Raw genomic sequence first — 13,182 nt, 5'->3', positions numbered from 1 at the left:
AATGTTTTACCATGAGGACCTCTGTGCTGAATTAATGCAGTTTTTACACCTAATTGCCTAGTTTTTAAAAGGTAAGAAAGAAAATTACAATAAACTGAGCAGGCTTCTTGAAATCTGCACATTTTTTCAATTGTGTGAAGTGATAAAGATATTTCCACCTTTGCTGCTTCAGAAGTAACAGAGAAAATCTTAGTACTTCAGCATATCAGCCTATTACACTTTGGTCATTGTATCCTGGCAACTGAAAGTATTTTTAAATGAGTGTTTTGGTTTTTTCATCGGTCTAAAATTGTAAAAGTGTAAACTTCCAACAAACCATGACAGAATTCTAGAGGAGTGAGAAGGTCTGAGAAAATAGTAATATTTATTTTAAATGAAACATCACCACCTTCATGAGTGTTTTCTTCTAGCAACATTCTTTACGTGTACACATTGAAGACTGAATTGTGTGAAAACGGTTGAACGCATAAGCTGGGAGGAGAGGTGTTTGGGACCAGCTGACTGTGGCCATACAGTGCGTCCTTCACTTGTAAATTTGCTCTGAGCCCTCCCTCTTGTTCTGAACACATTCTGAACTCTCTCTCATAATTGAGCACTGGGAGTTTGGTAGAGTTTAGACTATCTTAATATATGTTGCTGAAGCAGTTGAAAACTTTTAATTGCTGCTGCTGGAGACAGAGATGTGTATGTTTTTAAAATAATTTTTAAAAAACAGGTTGAAAATATTAAAGAAAGGTGTGGAGGCTTCCAGCTCAAAGGCAAAATGTTTCAGAAGATAGGGGAAGGCAGATTTAAACTGCAGACAGTTTTGGAGCCCGAAGACAAGTAGTTGCTAGTGCTCTGAGATTTAGTACTTGTTTATATAAATGGCTATGCTTACAGTTATCAAACTCTTTCATACAGCCTTAAGTGAGCATCATTTTTGGCAGGGTCCACACGTGATGGCTTTTGAGGGAGAAGGAATGTCACACTGCTCATGGATGATAAAATATGCTCAACCTTAAAAACAGCATGAAAGTGTGGTCTTCTCATCTTACCTTTTGACCTAAGATTCTGCTGCAGGGTATTTTTAAGCCATGATTTTAGTGATTAAGCCTTGGTTGCTTTAATGATTGTGCAGAGAAGTTTGGTGTGTGGGGTTTTTTTTTTGTTTGTTTGTTTTTTTAAGAAAAATCGTGTCTTAACTACTAGAAAATACAGTCATTAAAAAATAGAATCTTTATTCTTTACTTAAAGAAGCCCCAAATTTTCAGTTTATTAAATGCCAGCTCAGCATTACCTTCTTCCTGTATCATTCAGTGGTTATATTTCTCTGAATATTTCAATTTAACTGTCTTGCACAAAGATATTAAGTGCAGCCTGGGAGAGAAGAGCAATTCTGATTCTTCTGGAGACTGAAAAATTACAAGTTCCAGAGCCATGGCATGTTCTCAGCACACCTGTCTGGCTTAAGGTTCTTTTCATCCAAAACAAGGCAGCCCTTCCTGTCCTTCCTACTTGTCTCCCTTCACCTCCATTTTGAGTGTGGACCTTGTTTCATGTTGAATATTAGTGGGGCATGAATAGGCAGGATCCTTCCACCTGCTGGAAAGTGAGAAAAGATCTCAATGTTGTCATTGTTGGAGATATGTAAGAGAACAAAAGGTGAAAAACAGGTGCAGGTTTTTCTAGGTTTTCAACTCCACACTAATGTGTTACGGGGTTTGGGTTGGGGTTGGTTTGGTTGGTTGATTGGGGTTTTTTGTTTGTTGTGGTTTGGTTTGGTTTTGGGGGGAAGTGACAGACAAAAGATGGCTTCTTTTGAAGTAATTTGTAACTTGGTTCAATATCAAAGATATGTTCATGCTCTTAGTTCTAATTTACCATGTTTTGCTGGAAATAATATCTTCACGATGGCCTTCTCACAAAAATGGAAGCTCTGGAATAGAGAGAATGAATAGCAGTCAACAAAATCATAGGGTTTTGCTTGTTAATTGATGTTGTAGGAGGAACACTCATTCATTTACTAAGATATAATTCTCAGCTTAGGATAACTGCAAACAGTTCATCTACTTCTCTTGGTTGTAGAAGTGCTGGAAAATTTGATGGTTACTGTGCATTTCTGTTGAATTTTACCAGAGGAGGATTGTGTTGTAATGATGCATTATCTTACAATGACAGGGAGGGGTGGAATGAAAACATTTTATGTCTTGATCTGGGACTGTAGTTACTAGTGATATTAATCATTATTCTATACTAGTATATTTTCAGTCTGAGAGTCTTTCAGTTATTAGGATATCTTAGCTTGCACATGTTTTTTGGAAATATATTTTTCTACCAACCTTAACCCCAAGAATAAATGAAAGCTATGTTAACATGTTTGGTTTTGAATTACAGTCTTCTGGAATGTCTTTATCTTCATTTAGTCAGGCATGCTCAATTATAACTTAATTTACTTTTTGCCTATAAATATGTAAAGTAGTTCACTATTCTCTGATACACCTTTCTTTTAAATAAACTGCATGAGAAGGTCATGGTCTTGTGTTGCTAAAGGCCTAATGCTTTAGAAAGGGATGTCATTGCTACTTATCCTCACAGGTAATGGAGATTTTCAGGCTAATGCAAGAGCTGTACTGGGAAGTTCTGTGGTCCAGTGCATTAAATAGAGACATCTTACAGAGTGAGATACTATCGAATTACTGTAACTCACAAATTTCTTAAATAGTGGTTTTGTCCATATTAGATCTTACAATGATAAACTTAGTTATTTTGGGGGAGGCCTTATTTCTTATATTCTTACAGATTTGGAAATGAGGTGCAGTGATTTTGCAGATCAACAGTAAAAGCTGTTGGCATATGCAGATACTAGAGCTGTGTGTACAATTACATAATTTATAGTACTCAAATCAAATGTTTGTTTCGTGGGCTGGGGAAGATTGGCTCTTCACTAAAGCATTCTTTAAAATCTTCCTGTTCTATGGAGGAGTCAGAAATAGATATTTTAAAAAAAGAAAGCAGAGGGAGAGGGAAAGATGGGGAGGAAAAAAGCATGAAAAATTGATTGTGCAATGCTGCTGCTCATTGATGGTTCCTTCTGGTATCATGGGATTTTGTATCAGGATAAAACATTAACAGTCTTTTTTTCAATATAGAAACTGAAAGCAATGAAAATTCTCAGGGATGAAAAGATACAGATGCACTTATTTTTGGGATTGGGTTTCAATTTGTAGATGCTAAATGCCGTTGTGACGATACAGGAATGGTATTTCAGAAGACATTTAAGGAGTAGGAATGGTACTCAGGCATTTCTAAATTACCTGTAAAGAAATGAGGAAATAGAGCAGAAGTAAATCTCAACATGAATGGGGGGTAGGGGGATGTGCGGAATAAAAACATCCTTTCTCTCATCTAAATTCATAGTTGGAGTGCAGAGCTACTGGTGGAACCCCAAATGTCCTGCAAAGATAATCTGTGCTGAAAATGCTGGTGTCACTGCCATTGTTTAGATGGGTATGATTTTTAAGTGGTAATTCACAGAATAAGTTCAGTAATTTAATGTGAATTTTGTTATATCAACAGCTTTTTATTTTTATCTGCTTTTTTTACTGACTAACTAGGAAGAGAAACTTCAACCTCTATCTCTGCTTAGCATTTGCCAAAACTCCCAATTTTAAGTCTTGATAGTAGCTGCTGACATGAACAGTCAGGTATCACATGGAATATGTGTTCATTCATAGAAAAAAGTGCAATAATTCAGTAGAAAATTTATTTTAGTTGTTTTCAGCGTTTTAGAAGTATTCTAGAGAAATACTGCTATGTGGTGTCAGTTAGGAATGGGAGTAAGATTTATCATTGAAGAGCCATTTAATAAAGATTTCTGTTCTTAAGCTTGGTTCTTGTCTGTAGTTGGAAATACTGTGCATGAAGCCATTTACCAGTGCTTCTTTCTCCTTTTTTCTGCTGTTGTAGTCTATATACAAGTAAAAATGGTATCCTAAATAAATGCCTTTTTTAAAATACAAGGAATTGTAGCAAATACCCATCTAAACATAGAACCAAGCTCATCATGTAAATATGTTGCAGAATACTCAATCTCTTTTAGCAAGTTGTAAGTTGGCAGGTTTTTTAATCCTCACTCTTGCATTTTGTTTTAAATACTGAGATTCTAATATTAAGTTTAGTTCTCTTCAATTTTCATGGCTTAATTAGTTTTATAGAAAATAATAGTATGTTGTTTGCTAAGACATTCTCTCTAACCAAACTCTTGCACCCAAGCACACAACTCTTAATAAAATTCAGATTCAGGTGTAATTTTATGTCCTAATGGTAATGAAAAACAAAGGCAAGCATCACATAAGTGTGTGGTTGCCATAGCACAGTTCTGTCTTTGCTATGGTTTCTTGTATCTGTTGCTCTTTCTTTGATCTGAAGGGCAATTTAGATGGGAATGATAGTGTGGTGAACTGCTGGTCCTGTGGTCTTGGTCTGTAATGTGGTTAGCAAGATTGAATAGTGGTTATTAGAAGCTTTTCTTATTTCCTCTATTTTTTTTTTCCTCCTATTGCTGTGATTTTTGAAAGGATTCCTATGTGTGCTATTTTGTATGCTGAGTGCTGTTTTTCTTTTAAATACCAACCTGGATTTATCCTTATCTTCCCAACTGTTACTGTAAAATGTTCAGTTCTCTCTGTAGGTTGTTCTACCCTAGAAAATGGTCTCTTTCAAAATCTACATTCTTTCAATAGATTTAGAAAGTAAATAATGCATAGATGTAGCAAGTAATTTAGCTGTCCAGAATTTCCCTGTTCAAACTGTAATGTTGTGTAAGGAATTACCAACCAATAATTTCAATTTTGTGCTTTTTTAGTATCTTGGTTGAAATCTTGCATGATACTACAAAATAACACATACACATACACCTTTTTAACTTAAGTCATGACTTGAAAAATTCAAGATCATATTGATCTTGATACTTGATTTATGTGTTTTAAAGTTCATAGGAAAGCAATCAGAACAACATATGAGGAGTGCTGGTTTTGTCTTTTGAGTACCAACCTGCCTATTTCCTTATCTGCACAACTGTCATGGTAAAAGCTGTGCTCAGTGACCTATATAGATGTTATGCAAGTTGGTTGGATAGTGTCTGTGAATCTAAGCTTCCTAATTTTTAACATTTAATTAAAAAAGAAAACCCAGAATACTTCACTGAAGCAAAATTAGCGTCACTTGTATTACATTAAAAAAACCCAACACATGTTACCAAAAGAGCTTGTCTTCCTAGGAATGGTTGGGGAAGTTGTGTTGTGGAAGTGGAGGGATGGTTTGAAGAACTTTGCACTGGTGCTTCTCAGTGGCTTCGGCTTGTTCTGGTGTTCATGACAGTGCAAAGCAGCCTGTGGTTTGTGAACAGTCAGCATAAATCAGGAAGGACTGAAATGTTGTCATTGCAGAGAAGTGGGCTGGAAATTAAAACAGAGACCACCTAGCTACTACAGATTATGAAGGAAAGCAGCATCCATACATCTCCTTGTGGTCATGCCGCATCCTAGGATTTCTGCTTCTCTGGTCCCTTACACTCCACAGGAAGACAGATAGCTGGTTGAGCCAAATCGCATTACTAAAAAGAAGCTTTTTGGTGTTCAGAGTTTTGAAGTAACATGGACTGGACTTCAAAGTCTGGTTAATTTGATTCCCTTGGTGTAAGGTGTGAAGTTTGTATCTCACTGCTGCTTCTACCATTAGATATTTTTCAGGAGGAATGAAAGTTTCTTTCCACTCTAACCGTATCTTCTTTGTAGGTAATCAAAGCCTCGTAGTCTGAGTTTGGGAAGTTTATGGGGTTGAGCTGCTTTAGACTAGTGGTTGGAGGATACTCAGTCTTCTGAAAGTTTCTTAGTGCCTGCCAGATGAAAACCATGTCTGTATGCTCTCCACAACATGAAGAGGAAGACGGCACTTCTCCTTGTCTAAGATTTGGTAGCTTCAATCTGGCAAGCGTGTGTCTTGTTCAGTGAGAAATGACTTCTGAGTCTGAACTCAGTAGCTTGACAGGGATTGACGTGCTTGGTGATAACATAAATGTGATAATACTTGCTCCTATTGTGGGCAGTTACTTGAAGAAACACAAAACAAGTGTGTGAAATTGAGTACCACATCGATTTTTGTTTCTCAGAGGCAGTTCCTGTTGAATTCTGGGTAAGGTAATGTAATAACGTTGGGAGAGAGTGAAAAATATTTCCAGGTACAGCACCATTCTTCTTAGGAATTGTAAGGTGTAAGCAGGGGGGAGGAAAAAAGCCCACGAAGACCCTAGAAAAGCAGTAATGCCGGTTATGGCTAACGTGACTGGAAAATTGATTATAACTTTTTCCTACCGATATTTTACCCTGCCACAATAATATAGTCCAGTCTTTAGACAGTTTCTGTATTGAATATACTATGCTTGCTTTCACAGGCTTGTTGAGTTGAAATTAAAAAGGAAATTATAGTTAGAAAGAAAGAAACTTTTGCATTTGATGATTTGTAACACTCCAAAGGTCAAAGCAAATGTGTTTGTCTTGGTTATGGTAGGAGACTGTAAGTGCTTTGGTCCCGAGTTACTGAGGATTACATACTCAGTCTAAAATATTGGCTTTAAAAATTGTATTAGTAAGAAAAATTAGTCCATATTAGAATAGCAAAATTTACTGATGCTTGTGTTTCTGATGCCCTGTCTTTTCGGAAAAAAATTATAATTGAAAACCAGTAAATCCTATGTCTTAAACTTGTCTGTCTCTTCATTTAGAAAACCTTTGTCATAGATTTAGCTAAGAATATCAGATCTTTTAAGCCAGAAAACAAAAGCCTGCTCCTTCTTGAGAAAATTAGAGAACTTGCATATTAGCTGTATTGTTTCTGATTATATATGAAAATGTTTGAATTTTCTGTGCTTCTAAGAGCTAGTTTTTATTCTAACTCATTAAATAATCCACCAAGCCATCTGGTATGTGCATGTGCAAAAGGAGGAAGAAATTTAGGCTTTTGATTAGTAACAACAGAAAATCCCCCAACCCTGCAGCTGAGCCTGTGTATTATAAAATTTTTATAAACGTGCGTGACTTTTTAACTTCTAATGCTTAACTGTTACATACCATTTTAAAGAGGTTGATTATCACTCTGGCCTTGTTTGATCATTTTAAGTGCTACATCTTCATAGAAAAGGTGAGACTTGAGGGCCTATTTTATTGGGCATATGGCAAAATGTATGTGCTGTTGAGCAGCGGGTAGCTTCTTCTCATTGAGGGAAGTGTGCATTCACTGGCTAGTGCTTTAACTTGGGTTACCAACTTGAGTTCAACCACAGAATCCGTTTGATATCTAACAGCAACATGAAGACCTGTGCCCAGATCACACATGCTTGCTTTTTCAGATCAACACTTATTTGATGGTATAGTTCATCTTTAGAAATGGATTTACTGATGTTGATCTTAGTTGAGCAGGTTTTGAAACAGTGTTTTCCGAGTGAGCCAGTGGGGACCTGCTATGCCCTCTCAGCTCACTTTAAAGTGCCCAGGTCCATGGCTTGCTCTGGCATTAGGGGCAAGGTCTGGTTTTCAACAAAAAAATCCTTCATTCACTCATGTCTGCTGATGTGACCATGCTTCTGCGTGTAAAGCCTGTGACCCCAGATTTCAGCTGTTTACTGAGCAGTTAGAGAGGAGTCATTGCTTCTGTCACAGTTGTATTCTTCGCAGCACTTGAGGTTAACAGGTGGAGGCGATCTTTTGGCAGCCTCCAGCAGCTGGTGTCTGCTGGTGTGGTGAACTCATTGTGAGGAAAAGAGATGAAGCCATGGAGAATGTGGATTAAATGCCAACCTGCTGCTCATAAATTGTCAGGTATCTTCTAGTACAGAAGATGAAAATGGGAAATGAGTAAGCAGAATGGCTTGAAAACACAGGGAACTGGGGGTTCACACTGCAGATTAGGAAAGCCTGAGGTCTGCTATCCATTGGTGTTATGCTTCTTTCAATGGATGAATCAGATTCCTGCTTGAGTGGAAATTGATGTTTCAATGTAGCCATTCACATGTGGGGTCAAAGCAAAGACAGACAGTGGCATTAAAAATTTTGGTGAGGGCATTAAGTATTTGGGTAAGTGGGGTAGCATGGGTGGGGGAGGAGGCCATGAGCTGAGACGGATGTAAACAGTTCATCCTATGTCAAGACTGCAACCAGTTGGAGGAACTCCTGGCTCAGATATGTTCAAGATAGAGCAGCAGCCACTGGGACAGGAGAGCTCTGAAAGACTCTACTGGCGACGTATGGAGGGAGAGACTTAGGTGACAGAAGAGAGAGACTTTAGGACTATATAGGGACAATGTGAGAGAGGTCTCCAGGAGAGGAACAAAGCAGCATTTATGGGACCCCATCGTAACCCCAGGTCTATATACACCCCATGGCTGACCTGCCTGACTCTTCTCCTGGACCATGTAGCCTTCCCCATGGGGCAGGGAGGCCATGTCAGGCACCACCACACTAACCCACCCAACCTCCCTCCTGTGCTGCACCACTTCTGCTGAACAGTGAAGTCAGGGTACAACTGGAAATATTGCCTATGTATGCATGCAAAGACAGCCCATTGGATATTTGTGCTCTAGCCAGGAAAACCTTTTTAAAACCAAGTATTCTCAGTAACCAGTTGAGATTCACATTTAAATATAATTTAACAAAATATTATGGGGGAAAAAAAAACAAACCCAAAAAGAAAGAAACAAAACCAGAAGCGACTGGTGAAAGAAAATGTTGTGGTAGTGAGAAGTACCATCTTACCACCTTGAAGTACACCTCTTAAATTCTTCCTCTGGACAATTCCTGTTGTTTTAAGTAGTCCATATTTCGAGGAAAGGTAAGGGGTTTATGCTTATGCAGACTCTCAAACAATCTGTGTTTGTAGGATAAGCAACAGGAGTGAGGGAGTAGCACAGCTTTCTGAGCTGTTAAAGATGTGCCTAAGTAGTAGTAGCTGCACAGTGCAACAAAAATCATGACAATACTGAGGACATAAGTGCTGCTACAGTTGTTATTTTCTATAATAGATATGGTCATTACTTGATAACACAATGCAGTAGCTGTCACAAACCATTTTTCTTGTTAGGAATACTGTAATTTTTCTCTTTTATAGTTGATATTTCAGTGCATTAGTGTGCTGACCATAATGGTAGTGATTTTGTGAGTTAAATTTTTTTTTGCTTCTTTTTATACTGGATCTGGTATAGAACATGAAACTGATTAAAAGGACCAAAATAAAAAAGAAAAGTGAGAAAAAGAATTTCAGGTTTTTCTTTTTCTCTCTTCGTGCTTTGACCAATTTCTATTATTTATCAGAAGTTTAGACAGTTTAGTGGCTGTTTTTCAGGCACTTTTTCCTGAATAGTGGAGCTTTGCAGTCTTTACAGGATGATGCCCGAGTTGTGGATCTTCTCCTATGGAATTTCCACATATTCCTATGGAATATCTTTTGCTATAAAATACTTTCCATAGCGGCAGTTATTTCTTAAAATGTCCTTTATGTATGTTGTGTCCCGCTAGATGCCTGAACACATATGGCCTTTGTTCTTGAAAGGAGAGCTCTTAAAAGAAGAGGTGGAGATTGGGAAGCTCCATGTTCTTTGGTTTCATGACGTTGCCACCAGATAGGTGGGTCTGTGAAACTTATGCAGGCCATCCTTGGATGTGACAATTTATTTTCCACTGTGTTTTACAGAAGTAATTAAAACGGTCCTCCCAGAGTTGCCAGCTACCTCTGAAATGTGAAAACACTCTGGATAAATCATCAATCTCTGTCAAAAATAGAAGTGACCTCTTCTTGCTAACAACAAGATTGCGCGCACAAAAAATAAATGTAACTTCAGTATCAGTGTGTTTTATACAGGGATACTGTTCTGCTGATAATATTTGCTTTTTCTGGTCGGTGTTGCTTTCTCATTGGTAGCCAGGAAAGAACAATCTCAGCCTGCTGGAAACGGTGTTAATGTCTGGATTTCACAATCTCTGCTGACTCATTTATTAGTTTTCCTGGTGTCTTTACCACTTTCTTTCACTACAACTTTTTTCCTATGATGCTAATAAATTTTGTGATTCTAGATGTTGTTTAATACTAAGTTTGGTAAACATCTCCTAGCACTGATGTTCTGCAAGGGACTGCAAGGGACAATAGTTACAAAATAGGAAGGTTCTTGCATGGCCACTTGTGCCCTTCATTGACACAGAAATAACTTGGAAGTGGTGTGCTGCGGTGCTTGGGGACAATGTGATGACAAGTGAGATGAAAGTGGTATCTGGTCAGTTAATGGCTTCAGTCAGTTATACTGGATTTCTTGGCTGATGAGTCTTGCTAACAGCATAAGCTGGTGAATCTACTGTTCTTGTCCCAAGAAGGTTAGTGAGATTTGAATGAGTCAGGTGTCCTGCTGCTGACAAGATTTAAGTTATGCTGAATTCTTATCAGAGTAAATGAGTTCCTCATGATACGGCCTGCTTAAAACACTTTTATGAAAAGATGTGTTAGCTGATTTTTACTGGAAATTGTTCATGTGTTTTAGGAATTGACTAGAAAAAAACCCATAAGAAATCTAATTTCTTTTATGCAGAATACATCAAAATCAAAGATGAAGAAAAAAACAACTAAAACCCAAGAAGCCAAAAAAATCTTGAAGAAGAAATTTAAAGTCAACACAAAAATAGTCTTTACTGAAGATGGAGAGGTAAGATCAATTCAAAACAACTGTATTTTGGTGGGAACTGAATTTGTAGTTTCTATAAAGACAAAAATATATATACTTCATATCTGTATAAAAAGATACACTTTTCAAAATAGTGTGTTTTTTGTAATTGGTTTAAGTTTTGCAAAACTGTTCAGCTTCCATTTAGAATTGGGTTCCACTGGGGACAAAGAGGAATGCTGAGCACTGACTTCACTTCACCTTTGTATGTGTAAGATACTTGTATTAGAGCTGTTTGTAGATTACAGAACCGTACCTCTTTTCTGCCTATTATCTTCAATTTCAGGTGGAATCAAGAGCCTACTTTTTCCCTACAGAAATGTAAAAAAGTTTTCCTGTAGGTATTTGCCAGAGCTCCCACAAGTCTTCAATTAATGTACTGGAATTAAAAGAAGTCCCTGGTTTTCTTTATAGCGTTCACTATTTCTAGATTAAAAGTTTTGTTAGGAAAGCTAAGAAAGTACCAAATCTTCGCCTACTGGTGCTGATGTAGCAGTACATTGAAATTTGCCAGTAATTTATATGTATTGATTTTATACCAAAAGGAACTATAGGGGATCCTAGTCACTCTAGGGTTTCATTGTGACGATAACCTCACTAGCAAGTCTCTACTATGCTCCATAAACTTTTCTAACATTTGATTTCACAGCTTCAGATGCTGTGTACATTGTTTTTCCATTTCCAGCCCTGAGAAAAAAATAGCTTTTTTTTAAAAACTCTGGATTAATTTCAGTAAGACATAAACTGAAAGAGAGGTCACCTTTACAAGTATATAATTTGCTTTTGTGACCAAATAAAATAAAGCATTTTATATTGCAGGTGAGGGGAGTATAGCCACATAATTACCGACAGCCAAAATATAAAAGGTTTTAAAGGTTGTCCCATTGACTGGAAATTATATCTTCAGATATTTTTAGATATTTAAAAGCTGTTGTCTCATCTTAAGATATATATGCAGATGTTTTATGTATCTATGAAATAAAGCAAAAAGGAGTGAGGGTGGGAAAAAAATTAGCAGAAAGATTATAGTTAGAAAAGTAGCATGATAGAGGAGAGATGACTTATTTAAGGAAACATAAAGTTTGCATCTATGGACATTGTTCCTGCTTTTTTTTTTTGAGCTGTGTAAAACTGTACTTTTGAAGTTTTACTGTCCTACTCCACATGCTTCTCTTTGATAAAATAAAACTTCCTTAAGAAATGTATCTTTCTGGAAAATACGAGTACACAAGCTCCATTTTACAGAAAGGAAGTAGAAACGGTAGGTTGGGTTTACCAGTGTCCAGGTGACTAACAACCTGTGTGCATTAGGGAGTCCTAAACATGTTTGGTTTTGCATTTGTGTCTGAAAGACATTCTGTATTTTCTGCCATATAGTTTCTTTTTAAGAGTTACTACTCTACCAATCCATAAGCAAGAGTGATTTTTCAAAGACTACTCCCAGATAATGTCTGCTCGTACCAAAAGGTATAAGCTATTAGGTCATAAGAAATGTGGGGATATTTTTTGATGAATATGTAGTCTTTTGTCTTTGCTTTAGAGTTCCAGAAGTTTAAGGGAAGCTGGATCTCTTCATGAAATCCACAAGTCAAACTTGAATCATCAAACATTTCCAATCCAGTTTTCGTACAATAACCAATAAAACCCTCCACATCTGTTCTCCTTGCTTCCCCCAGAACATGGACCTACAGTCATGATTTTTCATGTACTGTGTGATGAAGGCTTATCTCATTTTTCTCACAGTTAGTATGTTGGAATATTGATTGTTTACATGAAAACATACTGCTTAGAATTGCTAGTATTTTGTTCTGTTGCATATATTTTGGAGAGTCATTTCTTGAAACCAAATACGATTTTTCTCCCAAAATGACTAGCAGGATTATAAATTATTTGTTTCATTAGTCAAAGAGAGAAAAATAGGGGAAGAAGTTCAACTGAATCCATTAAACAGTAATATAGTGTAATGGAGACATTATTTTCAAATGCTCATTTTGGGTTGAATGTGACGTTAAATAAGGTATCCAAGTTTGTACTGTGCAAAAGTTGTGTTTGTTTCCTTTGCAAATGGCCTTTTTATTTAGTCTAGAAAAAGAATGTATTGGAATATTTAGGGCATCAAAACTTTCATGTGGAAAAAAATTATTGTAACCATTAATTTTCTTGTTGACATGTATAATTTAGCTAGTGCAGCAGTGGCCACCTGTGCAAAAATCCAATTTGGCGAAAGCAGATGAGGAAGATGATGCCAGTGGTATCAACTTAGATAAAGCTAAAGAAATACTGCAGGAAGAAGACAAATTTGACAAAGAAGAATACAGGAAGAAAGTAAAGGAAAAACATCGGGTAAGTTGATTTCTACCTCAGTTACTGAAGTGCAGGTATATATACTCTGATATGGATTGCTCAGTGAGGAAAAATACTTAAATATAGTGTGAAATAAG

The 13,182-nt window shown here is 36.9% G+C and overlaps 1 protein-coding gene across 1 annotated transcript in view; it reads left to right on the top strand.

Annotated features, from left to right (window-relative positions):
- The window catches only part of DDX10 (DEAD-box helicase 10), a 186,690-nt gene that overhangs the window by 99,289 nt on the left and 74,219 nt on the right, over positions 1-13,182 (top strand). The window contains exons 14-15 of the mRNA XM_074816113.1: positions 10,610-10,723; positions 12,923-13,084. Coding sequence (XP_074672214.1) covers positions 10,610-10,723; positions 12,923-13,084 — 276 coding nt within the window. The remainder of the gene's footprint in view (positions 1-10,609; positions 10,724-12,922; positions 13,085-13,182) is intronic.

Source organism: Strix aluco, chromosome 2, assembly GCF_031877795.1.
Source record: "Strix aluco isolate bStrAlu1 chromosome 2, bStrAlu1.hap1, whole genome shotgun sequence".
Taxonomy (NCBI): Eukaryota; Metazoa; Chordata; class Aves; order Strigiformes; family Strigidae; genus Strix; species Strix aluco.
The sequence above is the reverse complement of the archived record's forward strand: the minus strand, read 5'-3'. Positions and strand labels throughout refer to the sequence as shown.